Here is a 27,843-nt window from a genome sequence, read left to right on the forward strand (position 1 = left end):
TGTTTGTATCTCTGGGAAGTGAGATATTCGGTGTGAGAGAATGAAGAAACATAAGACAGGTGAGATTAAGCCTTGATGTTCTTAACTTGAATCAGAAATGTCCATTTGAAGTCGTGGTTTTTTGTTTTTGTTTTTGTTTTTGAGATGGATTTTCACTCTTGTTACCCAGGCTGGAGTGCAATGGTGCGATCTCCGCTCACCGCAACCTCTGCCTCCCGGGTTCAAGTGATTCTCCTGTCTCAGCCTCCTGAGTAGCCGGGATTACAGGCATGCACCACCGCGCCCGGCTAATTGTTTCTTGTATTACTAAAAATACATGGTAGGTTTTTTAAAAGGTATTTCCTACCTCTTTCTACTGCAAAGGCCTGGGAGCAAGATTCAATTCAATTGCAAAGAATGATTCTAGTTCCCAAACTGTGGTTTCTAAATATCAATTTCCACTAAAAGGAAATCTCCCTGGATAAATGTAGGTCTGGAACAGGAAAGCAATGAAGCCAATTTGAAGTGCTCTTAGTGGCAAAGAGGATAATTTGGGCATCAATAATAATAGCAATAGATTATAACATTGAATATATTTAAATTCATGAATTCAAAGAACACTAAATGACAACTAATCGGTCACCTTGGACGGTGCTTGGAAACCTCATTTTAAAAACTAAAATAAAAGAATGACTCAATCATTATTCAGTGTTCCTATTCAAACTATACCTCAGGGTAGCCAAATAATTGATTAGGAGAAATTTCTCCTTAAAGAAGTATGCCAGCTAATACATGAAGAAAGAATGGTGTAATTAGTATTTCACTGTTTTGTAAGGTAATGAAATAATGGATTTAAGTAATGATCATCAATGACTACTATAAATAATACAAATAAATAAATACAAATAAAGAGGCAGCCAGTCATTCTACCGGAATAGAAGAATACAACATATAGGAAGTAGCCAAAAAACAAAACAAAACAAAACAAAAATTGGATCTGAATTTTATCAAGCCTCTAGGTCTTATTAAGTGTTGCCAAGATATTCGGGGGATAGGGTGATATGAAAAATACATTTCTTGGAATGCAATAATCAGCAGAATCCAGAGGGCAGGAAACTATAGAGAGAAAGTGATGTTTTTTGGGGTTTTTTTGGTTTTTGGCTTTTTTTTTTTTTTTTTTTGAGACAGTGTCTTACTCTGTCATCCAGGCTCCTGGCCTCAAGCAATCATCTGGCCTCAGCCACCTGAGTGGCTGAGACTATGGGCATGTGTCACCATGCCCGCCTAATTGTTTCTTGTATTTTTCATAGAGACAGGGTCTCACTATGTTGCTTCTGGCCTCAAGTAGTCCTCCTGCCTCAGCCTCCCAAAGAGCTGGGATTACAGGTGGTGTGAGCCACCACACCCAGCGAACAGAGCACAAGGAGAGAAGGTGGGGATGTGTAGTTTTGCATATTTTCAAAATATTTCATAATAAAAAGATTTTTGAAAAATTAAAAAACAAAACTTTGGTGCTCTCAAATAAAGATAAAAAATGTTAACATGCATGGTGAATTCAGATTTTGTGATCCTGAAGTTGTACGATCGGGGTTTTCTTTTAAAGAATACAAAATTAAGAATTCAATGTTAGGTACAAAGCCTAAGATGGTGCTCATGCAAGTGAGGGCGACTGAAGGTCAAGTTTTGTTACCTTCATGGTAAATCCAACTCCGTGATCACAGCTTTGCAGCTCCTGACCCTCTGGTACCTGCATATCACTCTAGCTTTCACTCTGCTGGGCACCCTGTAAGTCTACTCTCTGAGTGTCCCCACACTGGCTTCCTCCCGTTCTTCCAATGTATCTTAGTCGCTTCCATCCCTTGGCTCACCCTGTTCTGCCCAGAAACTTCTCTGCACTCCCACAATTCTTGGAATTGTTCTTTTCCTCCCTGTTTCAGATATATTAGTTGCCACTTCCTCTGTTTCTTAGAGAAATGGATGAGAATGAAAAGCGGCACTACTTGTTCATTTTCCTTCTACAAAATAATTTTCTCTCAATTTTGTATGTATTTAATTTTAACAAAGTAAAACTTCTTATGCATATATATTCATCAGATTTAAAAAATGAGAGTTTCTTAAAGTTACAAAACCAGGAATAGATTAGTAAATTCATGAAGCAAGAAAGTAGCTAATCAAAACTCTTATGAAAACTTCTGGGGTTGATTAAGAATAGCCATAATTCTGTGTAACAAATCCCCTCAAGAGGTGGAATCTATTTCCCTACACCTTGGCCCTGTCCTGGCCTTGAGACTTGCTTTGATCAATAGAAGGTGACAGAAGTAACACTGTACACATTCCAAGAGTAGGCCTCCTACAATGCTGCTACCTATGAACAAGTCCAAGTTAGCCTCATGGAAAACGAAAAACATGTGAAGAGGGGTCCCTGCCTTCCCTGACATCCCGGTCCACTCCAGTGAAGCCCACAGAGGTGAAGAAACCCAGCTGAACACCACATGGTTCTGAGACTGGCTTATCAGCTAATTCCTGCCCAAATCGCCAACCCACAAAATCACGAGCAAATAAACAGTTGCTGCTATAACCAGTTGGTTTGTCACACGAAAACAGCTAATCGATATACCTTCTTAATCTCAATTATCTAAAAAGGATATCACTCCTCACTGATTCATAGCTAAGGGGTTCTAGAAGGAATATTACTATGAACAATACACATTTGTTTATTCTGTGCATCACGTGAAAATGGTCAGAATCAAAATGGAGTCACTGATGTTAAAAAACAAACAAAAGACTCTGACAAATACAGCTGGGAAGACCATGAAAAGAGAGTTCTAATGGTTGTACACCTGAAAACCAAAAGTACCACGAAAGACGGCGAAAACCACAACCTTGAACAAAGGCCGTTGCAACTGAACACAAAACATACTCTGCAAGGACCTCTGAACAACTGCACGTCCAACCTCAGACTAACACCACTTTCATGATTGATCTTTGGAGCCAAGGCTAATTATTTCAAAGCAATTAGATAATCCTCCTTTTTTCCTTGAAAAATTTTGTCTTCCTTTATTTCCCCAAATATACACATAGTTTAGTGTGGCATGCATATTCCCATTGCAGTGGTCTATTCCCAGAGAAATATTTTTCTTGTAGGGACCCTCTCTCTGTTATTTAGGTTGACAGTCACTAAGGATTTACTATTTCAACAATACTAGCACTGCATGTCATCCAGTATACACTGGGAAAATAAGATGCCTCAAGTGCATATCCAGGAGACTTTGTGGCCACCAGATTATGAGGCATGCATGTATTTATTTATTTATTTTGGGGACAGAGTCTGTCTCTGTCGCCCAGGCTCTAGTGCAGTGGCACGATCTTGGCTCACTGCACTCTCCACCTCCCAGGTTCAAGTGATTCTCAGGCCTCCCAAGCAGCTGGGACTATAGGTATGTGCCACCATGCCTGGCTAATTGTTGGATTTTTAGCAGATACAGGGTTTCACCATGTTGGCCAGGCTTGTCTCAAACCCCTGAGCTCAAGTGATCTACCTGCCTCGGCCTCCCAAAGTGCTGGGATTACAGGCGTGAGCCACCATGCCTGGCCCATGCATGTATTATTAATGTTGAAGTAGATAATTTAACAAACATCAATGAAGTGTAAGATTTTTCACTCATAGGTGCAAAATATCATGCCAATTGCCTTCTATGAGCTGTCATAAGCCACAGCCTAGAGATTCAATTCCAAGATTCAACCAAAGCCAACTCATAAACAAGAACATGTAAAAGACAGAAAAACCCACTACCTGCAGGCTGAAACAGATGCTGTGACGTGGTCCTTGCCTGTCATGGCGTGTCACAGCATGGCACAGGCCTATATCATGTTCCCCAGATTGCTGACTATCAACTAGTTACAGCTGACTCCAATCAGGTAGGGATTTGACCATTTCTGCACTGAAACTGCAACTGCAACTTTTAAAATTGAAACACTGCTTCTCACCTCTCCTCCCTAGACTCCCCATTTCACAGAGGAAACCATCACAGGGAAAGAAAGCCCTTGTTTTTTCTTCCTTCTTTGCTTTGCTTTCTTTCTCTCCTTCCTTCCTTCCTTCCTCCCTCCCTCCCTCCCTCCCTCCTCCTTCCTGCCTTCCTGCCTTCCTGCCTTCCCTTCTTTCTTTCTTTCTTTTTTTTGAGACAGGGTCTCACTGTCGCCCAGGCTGGAGTGCAGTGGCACGATCTCGGCTCACTGCAACCTCTGCCTCCCAGGTTCAAGTGATTCTCCTGTCTCAGCCTCCCAAGTAGCTGGGATTACAGACACGTGCCCCCACGCCCAGCTAATTTTTGTATTTTTAGTAGAGACAGGGTTTCACTATGTTGTCCAGGCTTCTTTCTCTCCCTCCCCCAACTCTCCTTTCCTTCCTTTCTCTCTCCCTCCCTACTTTCCAACTTTTGGCTGGGTTGAATTTGTTGACTCATCCTGAACAAGCAGAAACTCCAATGATACTGTCACCTAAGAGAACTTTGTACAAGTTTGCTATGTTTAATAATTCATTCACAGAATCCTTAATCTCACAAAAGCCTGGAATGAATTTCCTGTTTGCTTATGGCAGGTTAGCTACTGTGGCCAGGCTCCAACTCCTCCCACTGTAGATAGCACCAGCCTTCTTAAGCAGCATGTGGCCGGGCACAGTAGCTCACCCCTGTAATCCCAGCACTTGGGAAGGCCGAGGTGGGCGGATCACCTGACGTCAGTAGTTTGAGACCAGCCTGTCTCTACTAACAATATAAAAATTAGCGAGGAGTCACGGTGGGCGCCTGTAATCCCAGCTACTCGGGAGGCTGAGGCAGGAGAATCGCTTGAACTCAGTAGACAGAGGTTGCAGTGAGCTGAGATCGCACCACTACACTCTAGCCTCGGCGACAAAGCAAGACTGTCTCAAAAACAGCAACAAAAAGCAGGACGTGAGACTTCTACCTGCTCACTCAGAATCATTTCTGCACCAACCATGGCCACGTTTGTGGAGCTCAGTACCAAAGCCAAGATGCCCATTGTGGGCCTGGGCACTTGGAAGGTAAATATGCAAATCTTTGCACACCCTTCTTCTCTGGAGGGGCGTTTGGGTGTTTTCTCTTTCTGCATTCAGCCAGGAAAGCCTGGAGGTCAGGCAGGGGTTTGGAGAGATGAGATTCAGTCCTGGAGCCGGGACTCGGGTTGCTTTCTTTTCTCAGAGCTGATTCAGCTGCAAAGCTCCAAGGCTGGCTTTCCCAGCAGTGATGAGAGCTTCTCTAGCAAGTATCAAATTTCAAGCAGCTGTTAGACTTAAAACTGTTTTCCAGGGCAGTTTCTCTCTATGGTTCTAGGAAACTTAATTGGGCTCAGCGTTTCCTCAGAGTCTTGGCTGTGGGTTTCTTGTGGGCTGGGTGGTTGAGAGGATGCAGAGCCCGAAGTCCTTGGCACCCCTTTGCAGGTCACAGTGTGGGACTTGGGCTAGCAGCATCCCTATGACCTGGGAACCCGTTAGAAATGCAAACTGGCCGGGTGTGGTGGCTTATGCCTGTAATCCCAGCACTTTGGGAAATCCAGACGGGAGGACTGCTTAAGCCCATGAGTTGAAGACCAGCCTGGGCAACATGGCAAGAACCCATATCTACAAAAAATAAGTAAATTTTCTGGGCATGGTGGCATGCACCTGTAGTCCCAGCCACTTGGGAGGCTGAGGTGGAGATTGAGTGTTGAGCCTGAGAGGTCAAGGCTGCAGTGAGCAGTGATTGTGCCACTGCACTCCAGTCTGGGCAACAGAGTGAGATCCAAGAAAGAAAGAAAGAGAGAGAAAGAGAGACAGAGAGAAACAAAATGCAAAGTCTCAGGCTCCACCCAAGGCCACCTAACAGGCATCTGCACTTTAACAAGTTCCCTAGGTGGTTCCTGTACACATTGAAATCTGCAACATGCTGGGGCTGCAGAGAGCCTGGGCTGGGAGTCATGAGCTCCACCTGGCTGTGTTAATGACAGCTGGCAAAACGTGGTAAGGCACATCCAGGACTCAGTGAGGCAGGTTCCTGGGCCTCTCTTAGGCTAAGTTTGAAGTTGTTCCTTCACCACTTCCCTCTGCCTTCTTTGCCATTTCCATCCATGATAGCAGCACCCTAACTAGTGATGAGAAGCAGTCTTTGGAGTTCCTCTTCTCTCCTGTCCCTCATGGCTAATGTCCCTGCTGAGACTTCTGCCTCTGGCTCTCTTTCCTTATGTGCACCCTGATTTTTCTCCTCTTCCGTCCCGAGCTAGAGGTTAGGACCCTCTGCTGCAGCACTAGGTCATTCTCAGGATACAATCTTAGTGTATCTGGATGAACAGATCACTTCCAACTTGATTCATGCACAGCGTCTCTTGCTTGAATAGCAAGATTTGCCCAAAATCAGAGCTTCAATCCTATATAAACGGAATAATCACTTCCAGATCTCCAGGGAATCTGCTCACCCTGGGTAAGTTTACCAGTCAGTTTCAGAATTTTGGAATTGAATGTAAGAATTATGAAGGGAGCCAACATAAGGACATAATCATAAAATGAATTCACTTCTTTTCTTTTGAAATGTTTTCTAAAGTGTGTATCCTCCCAGATACCCTCTGGCAAAGGAGACCCCAGTGAGGCCTTGGTTTGGAGAAACTGGGCCGTGTGGGGCAGCCTGTTGAATGTGGTCTGGGGATGAGAGAATATGAAGGTTGCTGAGTGTGGTGTAATTCCAGCTACTCAGGAGTTGGGAGGATTGTTTGAACCCGGGAGTGCGAGGCCAGCCTGGGCAACACAGCAGGGCCCCATCTCTTAAAAAAAAAAATACATGTGTGATGGGCTTTTCTTTTGCTTTTCAGTCCCCTCTCGGCAAAGTGAAAGAAGCGGTGAAGGTGGCCATTGATGCAGGATATCGCCACATTGACTGTGCCTATGTCTATCAGAATGAACATGAGGTGGGGGAAGCCATCCAAGAGAAGATCCAAGAGAAGGCTGTGAAGCGGGAGGACCTGTTCATCGTCAGCAAGGTGCAATGGTGCATTTGGTGGGAGGTCTTCACTTCAAGGCAGGCAGAAGTATCTGGGTCGGGTTGGCAGCAAGAACTCTGTCAGCCTTTTCTACATGTACCCCTTTTCATCTCTGCCTTGATAACATCCGTGGATACAATACTATCCATACTCCAAGCCGTTATTGATATTTGAACATGTCGTGGCTGCCCCACCTGCCTATAGGTTGTTTTTCCCATAGTGGGCTTGCTTCCATTGAGCCCTGCACTGCCCTGGACCTCCCTGTTCCCCATCAGAGGGATCTACCATCTGCCCAGAGGCAGTCAGAGGCCAAGGGTGCAGGTGGGTCTTGATCTGCAGGCTCCCTTTCAACACTGTGATCTCAGTGACTGTGCCCCTGAGGCTCTCTCAGCCAGGGGGCATTTTGGAAAATGGTAGGGGCATTTTTCTATTGTCACATACGAATTTCTTTATTCAGTCTAGTAAAAGTTGGGGTATACAATGTTATAAAAAAGAAGAGGATGTTGGGTGTGAGAGGGCTGAGAATCACTGGATCTATATTATACACAACTTGCTGAAAAAAAATAACACTAGTTCTAGGTACTTGGAAAAAGCATACATCTGGTAGGACAAATAGACCTCACTGTGTAGCAGCCAAGTCTGGATAAAGCCTTTGTAAAATTATCACTTGGGGCCTTATAGGCTTGATAAGAGACCTATCATATAGGTCAGATAAAGGACCATCTGCTCCCAAAGGCCTAAGAATGCTTGACATTTAAAAGCTACACACAGTTCCTGCTCTCAGAGAGCCCACAGCTGAGGAAGAGACTGAGACAGGTAAACAAATTTCAAATCTGTGGCGACATTTACTTCAATGATCTGAGACACATATAGAGTACTAGGAGAGTTGAAAAAGTCAATTGCTTTTAACACTTAAGACATGTCATTGACATGCTGAGCCCTGGTGATGTTCCACACTGTGTCGTGGATCTTAATCAGCTTTGTTATAAATGGTTTGTGCTGGGTTAGATCAGGATGCAAATCAAAAAGCAGGGACAATGAGTATGATATGGCCCTTCCTTTTCCCAGTGTTAATAGATCATTGCTACACTCTTTGCAGCTGTGGCCCACTTTCTTTGAGAGACCCCTTGTGAGGAAAGCCTTTGAGAAGACCCTCAAGGACCTGAAGCTGAGCTATCTGGACGTCTATCTTATTCACTGGCCACAAGGATTCAAGGTTTAAGACACTCTCTTTCTCAGCCTCTGGTTTCTGAGCAGGTGCCAGAAAATAGTAGCTGCACCAGGGCTGGGGGCTGGCGTGGACTGGAGCAGGATGCCTTGCACTTCATAATTGGGGATGGCAGGTAGTCAGGAAGAGACCTTGGACCAGAAACACACTGGCCTGGAAGGGAGGCTGAGGCCATGTGTGCTGCTGAGGTGGCCACATGCCTGGGTTTTCTTGCAGTTATGTCTGAGAGAAGCCATGATTTCTGGCAGCCCAGACAAGTTGCAACTGCCATATCACCTTTGTCTTGATTCCACGCCCCAGGGTTGTCCTCCCAATCTCTTGGGTTACTCTTGCATAACTATATTCCAGGGCTTAATTATTTTATTAAGCAAAGCACACCCAGGAGTGGCATCTTGGAGAAAAGCCCAAGTACGGTGATGCTGGAAGGAAGCCAGTAGTGATCCCAGCAGCCATTTCCTGGGGCTCTGCTCTTACCTGCTCCTGAGGAGTGGGAGAGACAAATTTCCAGCTCTCTCCCCTCCTGACTAGCTAGAGTGATGATGGCCTGCCATCCCTAATTCCACGCCTCTTCTAGAGGTTGCAAGGATAGAAGTTGGCCAATATCTTCTCCAGAAAACCACAGCTTGGATATCTAATCCTTATCCAGTGATATTGAAATGAAAGTTTGCCCTTGGGTGTATATGGGATCTAGGTGTATGAGGTTAATGTCCATGGTGATAATGGACTTCTGGAATGTACTAGCAGCAAATCTTAAAGTCAATCCAGTCATTTCTAAAATATTAATATGCTACAGTAGATACAGAGATTTTATTTACATTCACATTCTTGTAGTATGTACTCCAGAGCTTGAAAAAGTGGTATGCAGATGTGGTATTTAGCAAGAGTCAGGATCCTGAAAACTTGTTGAACAGAACCAAGTGTCCTGATGCAGATTCCAGTAAACTTTTCATTCTGTGTTTACAGTCTGGGGATGACTTTTTCCCCAAAGATGTTAAAGGTAATGCGATCGGTGGAAAAGCAACGTTTTTGGATGCCTGGGAGGTAGGTTCCAGCTTCCTTTAAGTGTGCTGGGAGAGAAATCCTCAGTTATCCATGAGATTCCCATTGATATGAAAAAGGCCATGTGCCTGATGCTTTCTAATTTCATCATTGTGATTCTCTAGCTCTTCTAATATCTTCCTCATCACCTTTGGCTTTTGGGTGCATCTCATACTATTTATATTTCAAGGCTAGTACTGAGTCTTCAAATAAGACTGGAAATACAATGTACCCCACTTTGGGGATTACACATGCTGTTCTCAAACCAGGGTGAAGCATTTGGAACAGGGGGTTTGGGCCTGGGTTTGCTCATAGCAGCTGAGTAACCTGGGGTCAGTTTTGTAACTCGTGTAGGGCTCAGTTTTCTCTTCTTAAAAAAGAAGTCTTATAATACATACTAATAATATATATCTTTCAGTGTGTGGTATGCCATGAACATTAGTCATAAAGCCCATTTAATCATCTAACCCTAGGAGACAGGGTTAACATCCCCATTTATAAATAATGACGTTTGAAACCTAGATTGTTTGATGACTTGCCCAGGTCACGTCACAATGTGTGTGGCAGAGCTGGGATTGGACCCAGACTCATGTGAATCACAAGTCCAACCACCAAAGCCATCAGCATGGTGCTTGGAAGGCAGTGAAGACACATCCAGAAATCAGGGAGCCTGAGTGCCCTACTTCTCAGATCTAACCATGACCTGTTTCATATCATTCACATTCAAACTGAATGAAGGGATGAACATTTTCTCTGGTCATTTTTTATTATTTATACCCTTTTGCAAATGCTAGTAGAGAATGAAGTGGAGGAATAAGTTATAAATGAACAGTGGCATATGACTCCAAGAGTTAATCGTGTTATTTTGGTAGCTGTCTATGTAGGGGTGCATGTAGTTGCGAGTTTGTATTGTGTTTTACAAGCAAAAATATGTTTCAACTTTCTGAAATGCTTACAATTGACATGATTCACTTAAATGTAGCGTTTTCTGTGTATTGTTTGTTCAAAAGCATTAATCCACAAGCACAGCTTTTTGTTGTTGTTGTTGTTGTTGTTTTGTTTTAGACAGTCTCTGTCACCCAGGCTGGAGTGCAGTGGCACGATTTCGGCTCACTGCAACGTCCCTCTACCAAGTAAAAGCCATTCTCCTGCCTCAGCCTCCTGAGTAGCTGGGACTAGAGGTGCGTGCCACCACGCCCGACTAATTTTTGTATTTTTAGTAGGGATGGGGTTTCATCATGTTGGCCAGTCTGGTCTCGAACTCCTGACCTCAAGGGATCCACCTGTCTTGGCCTCCCAAAGTGCTCAGATTACAGGTGTGAGCCAGCGCACCTGGCTATTTGCATTACATATGATAAGATTTTTTTGCCTTAACTCCTATGATGATATGGAGTATGGCAAGTATGTCATTGTAGCCTGCTTCTCGCAGTGCTATGTTTTCTGAATGAATACGAGAACGACTGCTAAATAAAACATTTGAAAGGCATGAAAAGATATCAGTGATCAAGGTCAGAGGCTCTGATTTGAAACGAGCAGGCTTGAATATGTAAGTGTTGGATGTTTATGTAGACCCACGACCAGTTCAGTAGAAACCTCATTGACCACCTTGAAGCAGAGAGGAGGAAAAAAGTGTAAAGAAGTCAAGTTCTAATACAGGAAAACTAACCTGACTTATGATGCACAAAAACTTTTAAATTATCTAATTGCCCCGTCTGAAATTTTGGGAAACCTAATGATTTCATAGCTTCTAAACTCTACTGCCCAATTTGGATAACTTCATCTATGCTAGTGGTTCTCAACGTGGCTATGCATTAGAATCACCTGAGGAGTTTTAAAATCCCAATGTCTAGGCTACAACTCAGACAAAATCTGTAAGAAACTCTGGGGGGTGAAACCCAGGCACCGGTCATTTTTTTTTTTTTAATTTAGAGAGAGTTTCTCTCTGTTGCCCAGGCTGGAGTACATTGGCAGGATCATAGTTTAGTGCAGCCTCGGACTCCTGGGCTCAAGCAGTCCTCCCGAGTAGCCACCACATGCCACCACATCCAGCTAATTAAAACAATTTCTTTTTGTAGAGACAGGGTCTTGCTATGTTGCCCAGGATGGTCTCCAACACCTGGTCTCAAGCAATCCTCCTGTCTCAGCCTCTGATAATATATATCAGAAACATATTTATTATTAGTAGGTATTAAAAGACTTTTTTTAAGAAGAGAAAACTAAGGCCTACAAGAGTTAAAAAACTTACCCTAGGTTACTCAAACCTAGGCCCAAAACCCCTATTCCGATCCTCCTGTCACCTCCCAAAGTGCTGAGATTACAGTCATGAGCCACTGCATCCAACTAGTATTTTTTAAAGCTCCCTGGTGATTCCAAATTGCAGCCAAAGTTGAGAAGGGCTGGATAAAGTGTTCCCTGAACATGTCATGCTTATCCCTGCCTCTGAGCTTTGCACCTATCTTCCTGTCTCATATGCTCATGTTTTTCCCCACTTTTCTCTGTCTCTCTTTTTTTTTTTTTTTTTTTTTTTGAGGCCCAGCTTTTACTCTACCTGAAGGACTCCCCTGACAACTGTGGGCTGTGTGAATCTCTTCCTTCTCTGCCCTTTCTGACTCTGTCTGTGCCACTGTCATGTTATCTGAGGCAGCCTCAGTGTCACGATTGATGGATCCATAGAAGGGAACTCTAGCACTTTAACTGGATTATAAGAATCCCAGAAAAAGGAAGCACATTGTATACTTTGACATCCTGACAACTTCTGGGCAGGATCTGGAACATGTAATAGATGACTACCAAATACATGTTGCATTGGAGGCTGCTGCTAACATATATCTTTGGGAAGTTTCGAAAATGCCCAATATAGGCTAAAAATTATACAAAGATTCCCTTCCTTGCGTGTCCATGCAGTTTCTGTACCAGAAAGCATGGCTGGATATGCAAACAGTGGGTCAGGCTTCAGCCCCACACAACTCCATGACCGGGTGCCCCTGCCAGGGTGTAATCTGAATGCATGACCTTCCTGCAAACCAAAGCATGCTTGGTGTGGGAGACAGTGACTCAGGACCCACAAGTGAGGCTTCTCCATATGCTGCAGCCTCTTCCTGACTAACACAGCTTGCCCAGGTTTGGGTGTGAAATGCATACACACAATAGTAGCTCCCTGCTATCATTTGGATTCATTAAAAATTAAATCATCTCATAAGCTTGCAAATGTTGATTTTTATTTACTTTTTTTTTTTTTTTTTGCATTACAAAACTTTCATACTTCCCCTATGTACAGAAGTTTAATTTTTTATGTGTTTCTTCACGTGTAAGGTGAGAGTGGCAAGAACATAAAATCTTTACCTCTTACTCCTAGTTTTTCTTGGGCTGGGGAGGGGCAGTAGGGCTGGAACCAATCACTGATGGGCACCCAGGCCCCGGACTGAAATTTCCTGTGAATGCTTCGGCTAACCCTGTTGTGGTTGGCCCTTTGCCAATTTCTGCCCCAGGGAGGACTAAAGCAAGCCAGGGTCCCTGTAGTCCCCCTGGAGCTGCCCATAAGGTATTCCTTTCTATGACAGGCCATGGAGGAGCTGGTGGATGAGGGGCTGGTGAAAGCCCTTGGGGTCTCCAATTTCAGTCACTTCCAGATCGAGAAGCTCTTGAACAAACCTGGACTGAAATATAAACCAGTGACTAACCAGGTAAATGCTGTTCAGTATAAGGGTAAGGGTCTTGCCCTATTACTTCTTAAGCATTGGAAGGAAGGTTCTATGCTATGCCCTGAGTGTCATCTCAGGGGTCAGTGATCAGGACACTTTGGGGAGGTGTGAGGCTGATCTCATGGGTGACTTAGCAAGTATCGCAGTGGGCAGGTGTTTGGCCTTTGCTTGGTGGACTTTTTTTGTGTGTAGAACTCCCTGTGAACAACTCACAACAGAGCCAGCTTTCCCTGTGATGAGGATTGTTTGCTGTTGCAGGTTGAATGTCACCCATACCTCACGCAGGAGAAACTGATCCAGTACTGCCACTCCAAGGGCATCACCATTACGGCCTACAGCCCCCTAGGCTCTCCAGATAGACCTTGGTGAGGCTTCCAACTGGTGAATCTTTCTCTTGCAAATCTTAAAAACATTATTTTGTAATTGGCAAATGTTGGTGTGAGTCCATAAGTCACTGGAAAGAAAAATGTGTGTAAGGTAATGTGTTTGGTATACCCAAATGGGATGACAGTAGGAAAAAATGGGAATTAAACAACAACAACAACAAGGGTGACATGCTTGACCCTCTGGGAATATTTCCAGTTCAGCCACCCAAGGGTGAACCAGGCTTTGCAAAATGCTGAGGCTTCAGAGCCCAGGGGAAGGACCCAAGTTTCCAGGTCCTCCTGCCTGTCTTCCAGATGGAGAGGCTCTGATGATCAGTCTTGAGACCCACATTGGAGTGCTGTCCATCTGTACATGGTAGCCATGGTGATTATTCACATCAGCATCTTTCTGCCCCTAGGGCCAAGCCAGAGGACCCTTCCCTGCTGCAGGATCCCAAGATTAAGGAGATTGCTGCAAAGCACAAAAAAACCACAGCCCAGGTACCATATTTTTATTTTCTTCTTAACCAACAACTCATTCTTCCAGTCTCATGTTTCATATCTTGTGTTGTCCTCAACTGACTCCTTAAAGGGAAAGAACACAGGAGCTGAAGCCCTCTAAAGTGTTTCCTTCGAAGTCTGTTGGAACCTCTAGGAAACACAAGAGCTGTCACTGAAGCAAAGATAGCTTCTGTCTCACAGCTTCCGGTTAAGCCCTACAGCCCAGTGGCAAAGTACGGCTTTGGAGTCTAGGGATATGGATGCAGATGCCAACTCTACCTCTGATCAGCCTTATGACCCCCAAGCTACTTTCTTTATCCTAAAAAATGAAGATCACAGGGTTGTCCCTAAGATGAAGGGAGAGGATGAGGTGGGGGGCTGGCACAAGTCTAATAGCTGTGAAGGGCTCAGTAATTATTAGCGATTGTACCTGAAGCCACAGTGAGCTGCGGAGATGTTTTATTCTTCCTTTCCATAAAAGGAGGGGTCTTTGGAGCTGACTGGAAGCCTGATGTCCCCTTTCCACACAGGTTCTGATCCGTTTCCATATCCAGAGGAATGTGATTGTGATCCCCAAGTCTGTGACACCAGCACGCATTGTTGAGAACATTCAGGTAAGATTCCAGCTGGTCGGCCCTGGTATTCCTCAGTGGAGTGGGGGACAGGCAGACCTTCTCACTAGGCTTCTCACCTCATCCCTGCACTGCCTTTTGCCCCCTCCCTTCCCACCACCCTATCATTTTCCAGCCCAGGGAGCTAGGCTCGGTAGAGCTGAGATGAATGATCCATGGGCTAAGGACATCCTGGGGGCAGTGCCTGGTGAAGTCCTGTCAGGTCTGAGCACAGCTGTGCCTCACACCACTGAGAAGACCCTCAGTTGCCCCTGAGCAGCTAGGCCCTGGGCCATGCACAAGAGCATACTGTCCTGGCATCCCTGCTCACTTCCCGGCAGCAGAGGAGGTGTCAACCGTCCTTGGAGAAGTGTCCTCTGGAAGGAGCCATCATGGAGCACAGGGCCTGTGAGCCTGGTCTTCCTCCCCCCAGATCACTGAACACTACAAATACTGCGGTCTTTGTGTAGGACCTAATTTAGAGAAAAATTTGTATCCCTTGGACAGAATGGGAAAAACTCCTGTGGCCAGTTTGTGCTGTGAATGTGAGCTCCCTCCCTGTTAGAATGGCCGGCAGTCTCCAGCCACAGCTAGAATGGCTTTACTGATGTTTTATTGGAACTCCTACCTTTCCAGGTCTTTGACTTTAAATTGAGTGATGAGGAGATGGCAACCATACTCAGCTTCAACAGAAACTGGAGAGCCTGTAACGTGTTGCAGTAAGTAGCATGGAGTTAACTAGAAGCATTGCCAGGAGTTTTTCTAAACTGGTAGAGGGTTAGTTGGAAGGATTAGAAGGCTGCTGGGACTACATGTGTCTTCAAATACTATTTTGGGGCAGTTTTGAAAGTTAAAATTGGAGTACCTGGGAATCACTGTGGGGGACACATCTCTAATTGCTGCTCATTGTCTGAACTTCTGGATGTAGAGCTAGAATTTTAAGAGAAGGTGTGTTATCAATAGGCAGGAGGCAGAACATTCATTGATTCATTCATTCAATCAATATCTAGTGGTCATCTATGTGCCAGGTATTTTCTAGGTGCTTAGATTATCAATACTGTACAAAGTTGCTGCCTCCACAGGCTTAGGGAGGGAGGGGAGAAGAGACAACAGAAATAAATCAACTCAAAATATAGATGTCAGACAGCAACAAATGCTAGACAGAAAAATAAAGTAGGGCAAAGTGGATAGGAAGTGGTGGGTGGTAGTGGGACTGATCCTTTATACAGGGTGGGTAAAGGGAGGCTTTGCTGTGAGGGATATGTCATATGGATATTTTGGGGAACAGCATTCTTGGCAGTGATAACAGCAGGTGCAAAGTCCCTGAGGTGGGATTGTGTTTAGAGCATTCAAGCAAGAAGGCCAGGGAGGCTGGATTAAATAATCTCCAAATGCCTCTTAAAGGAGGTGGTGCTAACTTTACTTAAAATCTTAAATAAGTGGTGAACAAAAGCTTTCACTCTGGCTCAGTAGGCATTCTAAATCATCTCTTTACAAGCAATACTTTCTGAATAATCTATCTAATTAAATGTATCAAAGAACATTGTCTGGCATTTATTACTTCCAGGTATGTAACTCAATGACAATTTGAATCTCTTTCAATGTTTCTATAGCCAAAAATGATTTTTTACCTTTTAAAAATGATTTCGGCTGGGCGTGGTGGCTCACGGCTGTAATCCTAGCACTTTGGGAGGCCAAGGTGGACAGATCAAGAGGTCAGGAGATCAAGACCATCCTGGCTAACATGGGGAAACCCCGTCTCTACCAAAAATTAGCTGGGCATGGTGGCGGGTACCTGCAGTCCCAGCTAATTGGGAGGCTGAGGCAGGAGAATGGCGTGAACCCGGGAGGTAGAGCTTGCAGTGAGCTGAGATTGCGCCACTGCGCTCCAGCCTGGGCGACAGAGTGAGACTCCATCTCAGAAGAAAAAAAAAAAAAAGTTTTCAGTATCTCAAGCGCTGCTTGCATGTCTTGATATTCCATATCTATCTTGCCCACCCTAAGTATCATAGAAGCCTTTCCTCATCTTACAATGGCTTACTTTCATTGGTGCTTAACAAAGTAGTAGCTACTTAGAGTAAAAAGGAAGGGTGAACATAAAATGGGACTCATCCCCAAACTAAACTGCTTACTTTCCTATGAGCATCATTTGTGGTGGAGGCAATGGGTTGGTGGGCTCAGCAGTAAATCCACCTGGCCTCAAATCCAACTTTAACACTGGTTTATTAGCTGTGTGACATTGTGCCAATTTCCTAGTTTTTCCAAGTTGGTTTCTTTCCTTACAAAGTAGGATGATAATACTAATTGCAGCTAACATCCATTGAACCTTAGCTTAGAATGTGCCAGGGTCCTGAGGCCTTTGCTGGTGCTATTATCTCATTTAATACTTATAACAATCCCCAAGCTGTCAATTCTGCTGTTGTTTCCTACCTCATGATGTTGTGAGAGTGGATTGGGACAAGACTTGTCAGTCACCTCGCCTGACACCAGGCTTACCATGAGTTGTCATTCCGAGTTTATTCCAGTGCCCTGCTCACTGTCTGCCCTCCTTCCTAGCAAAGCCCTCATATCGATTTGAGGGAAGGTCAAAGTGTGGGCACTCTCCTTATGTTCTTGCAGGGAGGAGGCTAAGAGAGCACAAATACAATAGAGTCCACCAGGGAAGAATACCTTGTCAACCAGAGTTGTTGCTTTGATGGAACACGGTTTCTGTTTTTTGTTTTTTTCCTGCAGATCCTCTCATTTGGAAGACTATCCCTTCGATGCAGAATATTGAGGTTGAATCTTATGGTGAGATTACACAGGGGATTCTCTTTCTTCACTGAAGTGTGAATACCTCCACTCATGTCCCATTTTAGCCAAGCTTATCTGAGATCACAGTGAACTTTGTCCTGTTGTAGGCCAGAATCGAGGTGCTGTTTTAGACATTTATTTCTGTATGTTCAACTAGGATCAGAATATCACAGAAAAGCATGGCTGGAATAAGCAAACGACAATGGTTTCCACTTATCTGATCAGAACAAATGTTTATTAAGCACCAGAAACTCTGCCAACACTGAGGATGTAAAGATCAATAATAAAAAATAATAATCATAACCAACATGTATTGAGAGTGTACTATGCGCCAACACAATTTGAAGTGTTTTCCTGTGGGTGAAGTCATTGAATCCTCAGAATAATCCCTTTGGGGTAGGTACTCTTAACCTATTATTATTCACATTTGCTGGAAGAGGAAATGGAGGTAGGGGGGAGGGAGGAGGAACTTGCTCAAGGCCACCCAGGTAGTAAGTGACTGAACCAAGTTTCAAAGGCAGGCAGGTTCTGGGAGAGCTCACAGCGATCGATGGTCATCCTTTCCTCCTGAGTCTTTTCCTGCCACCTTTCCTCCTTGCCTGTCTCCACTCATTCCCTGTCTTGCCCTCCCACCTTGCCTTCAATACACCATCGTGCCAAAGAGTCAATGGCAGAGCCTGCAAACTCCACAAAGATGCTAGTGTCCATTGAGACAGGTGCGGCACTTCCTTGGGAAGTAGGGTGGAAAAACAATAAAGATACTTACTATTGCCATTAATCTGGAACATTTCTGTTTCTCCTATAAAAATTGCTTCTTATGAAATATTCCAACTACATAGAAAAGTACAGAAAATAAACAAAGAACAACTGGTCACCCACCTTGTAATGTTAACAAGTGCTAGTTGGGTGTAGTGGTGTGCACCTGTAGTCCCAGCTACTCAGGAGGCTGAGGTGGGAGGGTCGCTTGAACGTGGGAGGTGGAGGTTGCAGTGAGCCAAGATTGCACCACTGCACACCAGCCTGGGTGACAGAGAGAGACTCTGTCTCAGAACAAAAAACAAAGAGCAAATGCTAACCTTTTGCCATATTGGCTCCAAACCTTTAAAAAGAATTAAAGAAATTAGGGGTTACCAATGTAGTCGAGGACCACTTTGTGCCTCTCCCCATCCCCATTCCCCTGACCCGCTCTCCAGAGGCAAATGCTTATCCTAAATTGGTAAGTCCCCTCATCCTCTGGTTGGGGCTGGGGGGTACATCTAATTCCCAAGCCTCCTTGCCATGTTATGACTTCCCCTGGGTTTGCTCAGTGAGAGGTACAGTTAGGAGCTTGAAGGGCTGGAGAAGGGAAGACCAGGCGTATCTCTCTCTCCCTCTCTCCTTGTCTCTTGACCTTGAGTGGCATCTCCCGTAGAAGGCACATTCCTCTGTGGGCCTAGCGTTCTCAGGCAGCCTCCACCTTGATTCTCTCTCCTACCAGACAAAGCTTCTAGGATGAGGAAGCAGCACTCTTTCTTTGTCCTTCTTCCTTAGGAGTAAGGATCTTTTCCTGCTGCCGCTAAACTTAATTGCCTCATCTTCTCCTTTTTGATAGCCCAGCTCTTCCATCACATGTATCTGATCACCTATCATAACCAATTATTTGAGTCAAACATCCAATATTTAAAACTCTTAGCATAGTTTATTTTCTCCTGGCTGGACCTTTGCCTGGTATACTTCCCATCCACATTTTTGTATTTTTAGCATATATGTGCACATCCATACACAATCTCACAGACTGGGTGCTTTTAAAATGTATATAAAATGTATACAATTGACGCACAGGAAGCAATTTCAACCCAGAGCCCAGTGATATCTCCTTAGTGAGCATTTTGTGCAAGTTTTCTTCTTCATGTGACTGTGATTATGATTTTCTTGATAAAAAGCTTTGGTTATAGGATAAAATGATTGGGTTTCTAATATATAGCTTTTTTGTGGTTTCATTTGAATTTAACGAAACAGAGGTAAATTTAAAAAGCTAATGTGGAGAAATGCTGTGTTTTAAAAAGCAACTTCTTACTTATTCTGTTTTTTATCTTTGTAGAGAAGGAGTCCTCTGTTGCCCAGGTGGAGTGGAGTGCAGTGGCATGAGTATAGCTCATTGCAACCTTGAATTCCTGGGCTCAAGTGATTCTCCTGCCTCAGCTTCCTGAGTAGCTGGGACTACAGACACAGGCCATGACGTCCTGCTAATTATTTTTTGTAGTGACATGATCTTGCAATGTTGTTATGTTGCCCAGGCTGGTCTCGAACTCCTGGCCTCAAGTGATCCTCCCACCTCTGCCTTCCAAGTGATGGGATCACAGGCATGCACCACCTCACCAGCCAGTTATCTGATTATATTTTCAGCATTTATATCTCGAGTAATGAGAACCTTGCAGGTCTCAGGGTCCTCAATGTCACAACTGTAACAAATACAATGCATCCATCCTAAAATTTGTTCGCTATTTTGTCCCAATTGTTCAGAAACAAGGCCACTATCATCATCAACTAAACCAAAGCTGCCATTATGGAGAGAGAATCTAAGGTATACACTACAGGTGTGTGTTAAATAACTCATGATAATGATAAATAACTCTTGCGTTATGCAGAGAAACGAATGGGAGTAACCACAGAGAGAAAGATGGTAAGTAAGGTCAATGTGGGAAAGGAAGGGAGCTATTCGTGGGAAGGGAGGCAAGGAGTGAGGCTCTTTTGTTTCAAGTATTCTCTCCACTCATTGTCTAAGAGAGGGCTGGAAAAATGGGTAGCAACTACCATGGAAATTCTGGAATCAATATGACTGTCCTGCCGGGCCCAGGTAGTCCACAGGGCTAGACTTACCCTGCTGTATTTAAGCGAGATCTGGCAAATGCTGGCCAGATGATGCCAAACTATAACTGGGACCTAAAGGGACTTGGATCTCCCAGCCAGATCCCCTAATGCCTGACTGTCCAGGGCTGCTCCAGTCATTTCAACAGCCTTGCAACAACTCTGCATTTTTACATGATTAAAAATGTGGACCCAGCCGGGCCTGGTGGTTCACACCTGTAAACACAGCACCTTGGGAGGCCGAGGCAGGGGGATCGCTTGAGGCCAGGAATTCGAGACAAGCCTGGCAACATAGCGAGACTGTTGCTATATGAAATATTAAATTTAAGAAAATTTGGACCCTACTTATTGCATTATTGTGAGATTTAACTGTACATTATATTTAACAATGTACAGATGGGAGAGACTTCTGTCTTCTGTAGAAAATAGTTCTCAGTAAAATTTGAAAGAACCCTGAAGAGTGAAGGTTGTTGGAAATAAGGTTTTTTTTTTTTTTTTTTTTGCTTTAATGAGCATGCATGACAATAGAAATGTAAACTCTGAACATACAATTATGCAAAAATAGGCCAGTGGCAGTGGCTCACGCCTGTAATCCCAGCGCTTTAGAAGGGTGAGGAGGGCAGATCATTTGAGGTCAGGAGTTTGAGACCACCCTGGCCAACATGGTGAAACCCGGTCTCTAAGAAAACTACAAAACTTATCTAGGCGTGGTGGCGCATGCCTCTAATCCCATTCAGGAGGCAGAGGCATGAGAATTGCTTGAACCTGGGAGGCAGAGGTTGCAGTGAGCCAAGATTGCGCCAATGCACTCCTGCCTGGGTGACAGAGGGAAACTCCATCTCAAAACAAAAACAAACAAACAAAAAAAAATAGGAAATAAACAGACTTGCACAAAAATATTAGGCAATTTTCTTATAATCAAAAGAGCTTATTCGTATCAACAAGAAAAATTTAAGATGCCAAAAAGAAAGTTGGTACATAAAAATTGACCATTAAATGACATGAAAAATTGTACAGACTAGTAATAAAAATGCAAATTAAAATAAACTTTTTTCACTATCAAACCAATAAAACTTAGAAATAAATGGAAAATCTAGGCCGGGCACGGTGGCTCATGCCTGCAATCCCAGCACTTTGGGAGGCCGAGGCGGGCGGATCACCAGGTCAGGAGATGGAGACCATCCTGGCTAACACGGTGAAATCCCGTCTCTACTAAAAATACAAAAAAAATAGCCGGGCGTGGTGGTGGGCGCTTATAGTCCCAGCCACTCGGGAGGCTGAGGCAGGAGAATGGCGTGAGCCTGGGAGGCGGAGCTTGCAGTGAGCCGAGATCGCGCCACTGCACTCCAGCCTGGGGGACAGAGCGAGACTCCGTCTCAAAAAAAAAAAAAAAAAAAAATCTATCTAGAGAGATATGAATATTAACGGGGTTTCTTTTCTATGTTGTTTGGCAACAAGTTTATTTTTGTTATACTTTTACATAATTTTCAAAATTTCCACAATGGGAAATGAACTTTTACATTCCAAAGAGGCATTAAGGATTTAAAAAATAACAGATTTAATTCAATTAGTTATTTTATACATCCACCGGGAAAACCAAATGAAAGAGATACTTTTACTTGAAATTATTCTCATTTAACAAGCCTTTCAATTTCAGAAAATACGTATTCTGACCGTACAATGCGGTGGAATTTGATTACATTTAATTTTAAATTCTACGTAATTCATTTGTTTTTCCTGATTTGTTGTCAGCGTTTTCCCAGAAATTTCATGAAAGCTTTGCACCCTTAAAATCTTTTTTTTTTCTTTTTTTTTTTTTTTTTTTGAGACGGAGTCTCGCTCTTTCACCCAGGCTGGAGTGCAGTGGCGCGATCTCGGCTCACTGCAGGCTCCGCCCCATGGGGTTCACGCCATTCTCCTGCCTCAGCCTCCCGCGTAGCTGGGACTACAGGCGCCTGCCACCTCGCCCAGCTAATTTTTTGTATTTTTAGTAGAGACGGGATTTCACCGTGTTAGCCAGGATGGTCTCGATCTCCTGACCTCGTGATCCGCCCACCTCGGCCTCCCAAAGTGCTGGGATTACAGGCGTGAGCCACTGCGCCTGGCCTGCACCCTTAAAATCTTATAGTGTTGCCTTGCAGCACTTTTGTTGGTTCAAAAATGTCAGCCCCCAGATAAGTTAGGGAGAGTTGGTGGGGACCAAGAGGACCTTGACCATTACTAAAAAATTACACAAGAGAGGTACTTGTGCCTCAGGGTTTTGCCCTTGTTGTTCTCGTTGTCTGGGATGCTCTGCCCTCAGAATAATTCTCTGACTTGTGTTTTTAATTTCTTTGCTGATTTATCATCTTCTCAGAGAGGCCCTTCTTCATCATCCTATTTAAAATTAACCCATCTCTTCTAATATTTCCTCTTGCCCTTCTGTGTTTTCTTCTTCTCCATAGCATTTGTTTATCAATATGTTACATATTTTATACATTTGCTGTTTGCTTGCTTACCCTGTTTCTACCCACTAGAATGTAAGCTCTATGAGAGAAGGGATTTTTGTGTTTTGTTAATTATTGTATTCCTCTGCCTCAATAGTATCTCGTGAATAAATGGATAGATGGAATGTATGCAACAACGGATGGATGAACAGATGGATGGAGGGAGAGAGGCATGGATGGATGGAAGGATGTATGGAAGGAAGGATGGATGGATGGAAGGATGAATGGAAGGAAGGATGGGTGGAAGGATACATGGATTGGGGGTGGATGAAGGATGGATGGATGGATGGATGGATGGATGGATGTGTGGGATATGATGAGGTTTCTCTTCAAATAACCTGATCAATCTTTTATTCTCTAATCACCGTAACCCCTCCACCTTTTTTCCTTTTTCTCCTTTTTTCCCTTTTTGCCTTTGTTAGATGCCCAGGCATGCCACAGTACCAGGGGTTATGAGTACCAGCTCACATTCTATTCTTTATTTGGAAAGAGGACTAACTTTTTAGCACATTACAGACACCCCTTCTCCTTTATTCTCTGCTTTTTTTACATGCCCACCTTATCTAAAAAAATCAAATGTTTAGCCAACCAGGATTAGTTTAGATTGTACGACCCGACCCTGGCCAATGGAGAAAGGGTACAGGGGCAGTACTTGTGTCAGAAGTAAAGGCTCTCGTGCCCCTTTTTCAGGTGTGCTCCCATGGCGACTGGCCAAGGAGGCACCCCTCTGTGCAGAAGTAAAATTGCTTTGCTAAGAATCCTTTGTTCAAGTGTTCATTTTCCTTAAGATTTTGAGCGTTATTCCTAACAGCTCTGGAGTCCAACTTTGAGGCTCGAATATTCTCCTTTGGGAAGGGGGCCTTCGGTCACCCCACCCAGACAGGATGCATGCTACTGTCTAGATACCGTGCCCCTGGGGTGAGGGAGATCAGGGCCCACCTGCTGTAACCAATAAATCTGGATTCTCAGCAAAGCAGGGAGGAGAGCCTTGCAGGACCGTGGCAATAAGAGAACCAGGTAATTCTTGTGCACGGAATAAGGTAGGAGACTTCGCAAAGGTGACAAAGTATTTCCTAGGTGGTCGGGATAAGTTGGCGGCTGAGAGTGTATGAATGGGACTAAGTATGGTGGTTGTGTGGAGTGAGTGAGTCTTCTCTATGGCCTCATGCTGCCATCTGTCAACTAGAGTCAGGAACAGACAGAGTAGACAAACAGGAAGAGGGAGGGTAGAAAACCCAAACAGGTGGGGTTGGAGCCTTTCCCCAAAGCCTCAGTAACCCTCCAGGAAGGGGGAGGGTAAAAATCTCACAGGAGGGGTTGGGCCCCCTCCCCATAATCCCTAAGATGGGGAACGTTTCAAGTAAGACAGGGAAACTAGAGTCCAGAGAGTGATGAAATTCCTTCTGATAGCTCCTTGCTAAAGTATTGAAAAGATAATAAGAGAACCAAGTATAAACAAAAACAGCAGATGATAAAATATTGTTGTTTTATTTAAGTTCGGGAACCCATCCTTAAGCCCTCACTTTGGCCACAATTGAAGTCCAATGAAGAGCGAATTCGAACATGTTAATGATAAGAGCCCCGTCTCCCAGGAAAAATCGATTACGCCCTCTGCTGGCGACAGGAACCAGTTCTCCTTTACCTTTTAGACTCCGGAGGGAGACAGTCAGAAACCAACCTTTCTAAAAGGGAAAAAGTTCCCATGCCTAGAAAACCCACACCTACTAAATCATCTTCCTTCCTTCAGCGCCCCCAGTCCCGCCCCCGCTGTTCCTGTCTCAGGTTCCTCTGGCTGCGGTTTCAGGTTACTTTCCAGCCATTTCAGGCCACGCCCCAGCCTGTGCTGTCCCTCTAGCTGAGGTTTCAGGTTACTCCCCAGCAGCTTCAGGCCACCTCCCACCAAGTTAAAACTATATTAAATCAAAAAGCAAGGAGGTAGATCACTAACTCAAAAATTTTCAAATAAGAGGGTATCTTACTGGAAAAAAGATGATTTAATATTAACTACTAATAATTCACTTCATCCAGCAAGTTTTTAACGGGGCATCCAAACTTAAAACGAGTGCACACATGTTTAAATCTAATTAATTACCATACAAAAGTTAAAGCAGACTTAGGAAAAACTCCCTTCAAGACAGGGGGGCACTTATTCATAGATGGATCCTCCCAGGTGATTAAAAGAAAAAGACATAATAGGTATTCAGTGATTAAAGGAAAGATGCTTAAAAAGTAAAATCAGGATGGTGGCCTAATAATTGGTCTGCCCAAGGGTGTGAACTGTTTGCACTCATCCAAGCTTTAGGACATTTACAAAACCAAGAAAATCTATCTATACTGACTTTAAGTATGCCTTTGGGGTGGCACACACATTTGGAAAAATTTGGATGGAGAGTAGTCTTATCAATAGCAGAGGCCAAGATTTAGTTAATAGAGAACTGATGCTCGTGTCAGCAATCTCCAATTGCTAGAATAGATAGCTATTGTACATGTCCCAGGGCACCAAAAGTACACGCCTTTCACAAGTCAAGGAAATAATCTTAAAGATCAAATAGCAAAACAAGTTGCCGTTTCTTCCATTTAACTCCATGCCTTCCTTCTCCTACTGCAACCCCCATTTTCTCTTCCATTGAAAAAAAAGAAGTTGATAAAAATCGGAGCTAAAGAAAATGTGGAAAGGAAATGAATATCACCAGATTAAAGAGAAATGTTGTCAAAACCTCTCATGAGGGAAGTCTTGTCTCAATTATGTCAAAGGACCCACTGGGGACCCCAAGCAATGTGCGACGCAGTTCTCCTGGTTTATGGGTATATAGGAATTTACACCCTGGCCAAACAAGTTATAGATAGTTGCTTAATATGTGAAAATACTAATAAGCAGGTTCTAAGGAAATTGCTCCTTAGAGGAAGAAATCCAGGGCTGAGACCATTTCAAAGTGTTCAGATTGATTACACTGAAATGCCTCTAATTTGTTGTTATACTTAGTAATAACAGACCACTTTACCCACTAGGTAGAGACAATCCCATTCTCACGTGCAACCTCCAGTAATGTAGTTAAAGCACTAACTGAAAACATTGTACCCAGATTTGGACTAATAGAAAATATTGATTCAGATAATGGAACCCATTTCACTGCACATGTCATTAAGAAGTTAGCACAGGTACTAGATATACATTAGGAATACCATACCCGTTGGCATCCATCCTCCTCAGGAAGAGTAGAGCGGATGAATCAGACTCTAATAAACCACTTAACTAAGTTTCAGAAACTGGATTGCCATGGACTAAATGTCTTCCTATTGCTTTGTTAAGAATCTGGACTGCCCTTTGGAGAGATATTGGCCTGTCCCCTTATGAAATGCTCTATGGAATGCCCTACTTATACTCCACTGCTGACATCCCTGTTTGAAACAAAGGATCAGTGCCTCAAAAATTATATACTTGGTCTATCCTCTACCTTCTCTTCCCTTAAGACTAAAGGTCTCCTAGCACAGGCGTCACCCCTGGAGTTTCCAGAACATCAGCATTGGCCTCGAGATCACGTTCTCATCCAAGGGTAGAAGGAAAGGAAGCTCGAACCAGCCTGGGAAGGACCCTACCTAGTGCTCCTAACTACTGAGACTGCAGTCTGGGAAGCAGAAAGAAGACAGACTCATCACACCTGAGTCAAGAAGGCACTGCCACCTCCAGAATCATGAACTGTCACTCCAGGGCCCACCTCCACCAAATTAACTCTAAAAAGAGCTTAATAATCACTTGTTTATTCTCTTTTTTTTTTTTTCAACAGAAGGTCATCTTGTCATCAATGTAACTCAGGCTAGTCATTTTTTAACCCTTCCGTTCAACGCCTATTCAGTAATCCGTGTGGAGACGAGCAAGGTCAAAGGAAGCTAGCCCATGTTGATAAGTGTCTATGTCCATACCACAAAAAATCAAGCAAATATAAGTATGGAGGTTTAGAAGTCCCAGTGGTGACTGGGCAGATGTTTGGTGGACTACTAAGTACAAAGGGTGGACAGCCAAGCCCCCTGCTTCAAATAAGTTATGAGGACTGAAACAAAAAACTCCAACTAGTCCCTGGTCCCACCCCACCAAATTCTAAGCCATGACACTGTAACCCCTTGTTGCTGATTATAAATAATCCCCGGACCGTGGCCCAAGAGCCCTCTATATTTGAACAGTATGAGTTAGGAGATGTTGAAGGACAGATCCATTTCTTAGAGAAATGGATGTGAGAATGAAAAATGACACTACTCCTCATTCATTTTTCTTTGACAAAATAATTTTTCTGTCAATTTTGTATGTATTTAATTTTAACCAGGTAAAGCTTCTTATGGACATATATTAATCAGATTTAAAAAATGAGAGTTTCTTAAAGGTGCAAAACCAGGAATAGCTTGGTAAATTCATGAAGCTAGAAAGTAGCTAATCACAGTTCTTATTAAACCTTCTGGGGTTGATTAAGAGGAGCCAAAATTAGGCCAGGTGCAGTGGCTCATGCCTGTAATCCCAGCACTTTAGGAGGCCAAGGCAGGTAGATCGCAAGGTCAGGAGATGGAGACCACCCTGGCCATCATGATGAAACCTCGTCTCTAATAAAAATACAATAATTAGCTGGGTGTCGTGGTGTGCACCTGTAGTCCTAGCTACTCGGGAGGCTGAGGCAGGAGAATCGCTTGAACCCAGGAGGCAGAGGTTGTAGTGAGCCGAGATTATGCAACTGCACTCCAGCCTGGGTGACAGAGCGAGATTCCGCCTGAAAAAAAAAAAAAAATATATTAGCCAAAATTCCTTGTAATAAATCCCCTCAAGAGGTGGAATCTATTTCCCTACTCCTTGGCCCTGTTCTGGCCTTGAGACTTGCTTTGATCAACAGAAGGTGACAGAAGTCACATTGCACACATTCCAAGGGTAGGCCTCCTACAATGCTGCTACCTATGAACAAGCCCAAGTTAGCCTCATGGAAAACGAAAAACGCATAAAGAGGGTCCCTGCCTTCCCTGACATCCCAGTCCACCCCAGTGAAGACCACAGAGGTGAGGAAACCCAGCTGACACCATGTGGTTCTGAGACTGGCTTATCAGCTGATTCCTGCCCAAACTGCCAACCCACAAAATCATGAGCAAATAAATGGTTGCTGTTATAACCAGTTGGTTTGTTACACGAAAACAGCTAATCGATACACCTTCTTAATCTCAATTATCTAAAAAAGATATCCCTCACCAATTCAAGTTAAGTGTTTCTAGAAGGAATATTATTATGAATAATACACA

At 43.9% G+C, this 27,843-nt stretch overlaps 1 protein-coding gene and 1 long non-coding RNA gene across 2 annotated transcripts; one reads left to right on the forward strand and one right to left on the reverse strand.

Moving 5' to 3' along the window:
- Positions 1–4,627: 4,627 nt before the first annotated feature.
- On the forward strand, positions 4,628–17,542 carry AKR1B10 (aldo-keto reductase family 1 member B10). Its single transcript, XM_055284075.1, has 10 exons — positions 4,628–5,038; positions 6,835–7,002; positions 8,102–8,218; positions 9,194–9,271; positions 12,829–12,951; positions 13,228–13,334; positions 13,754–13,835; positions 14,366–14,449; positions 15,083–15,165; positions 17,180–17,542. The coding sequence occupies exons 1-10, from the start codon at positions 4,973–4,975 to the stop codon at positions 17,220–17,222; spliced, it is 951 nt and encodes a 316-aa protein (XP_055140050.1). The 5' UTR covers positions 4,628–4,972; the 3' UTR covers positions 17,223–17,542.
- LOC134737049 (uncharacterized) lies at positions 13,832–14,378 on the reverse strand. The gene is made up of 2 exons (XR_010121608.1): positions 14,266–14,378; positions 13,832–13,919 (listed from the first exon to the last, which is right to left on the reverse strand). It is a non-coding gene; the product is annotated as an uncharacterized lncRNA (long non-coding RNA).
- Positions 17,543–27,843: the final 10,301 nt, after the last annotated feature.

This window comes from Symphalangus syndactylus, chromosome 6, assembly GCF_028878055.3.
Source record: "Symphalangus syndactylus isolate Jambi chromosome 6, NHGRI_mSymSyn1-v2.1_pri, whole genome shotgun sequence".
In the NCBI taxonomy this organism is placed as follows: Eukaryota; Metazoa; Chordata; class Mammalia; order Primates; family Hylobatidae; genus Symphalangus; species Symphalangus syndactylus.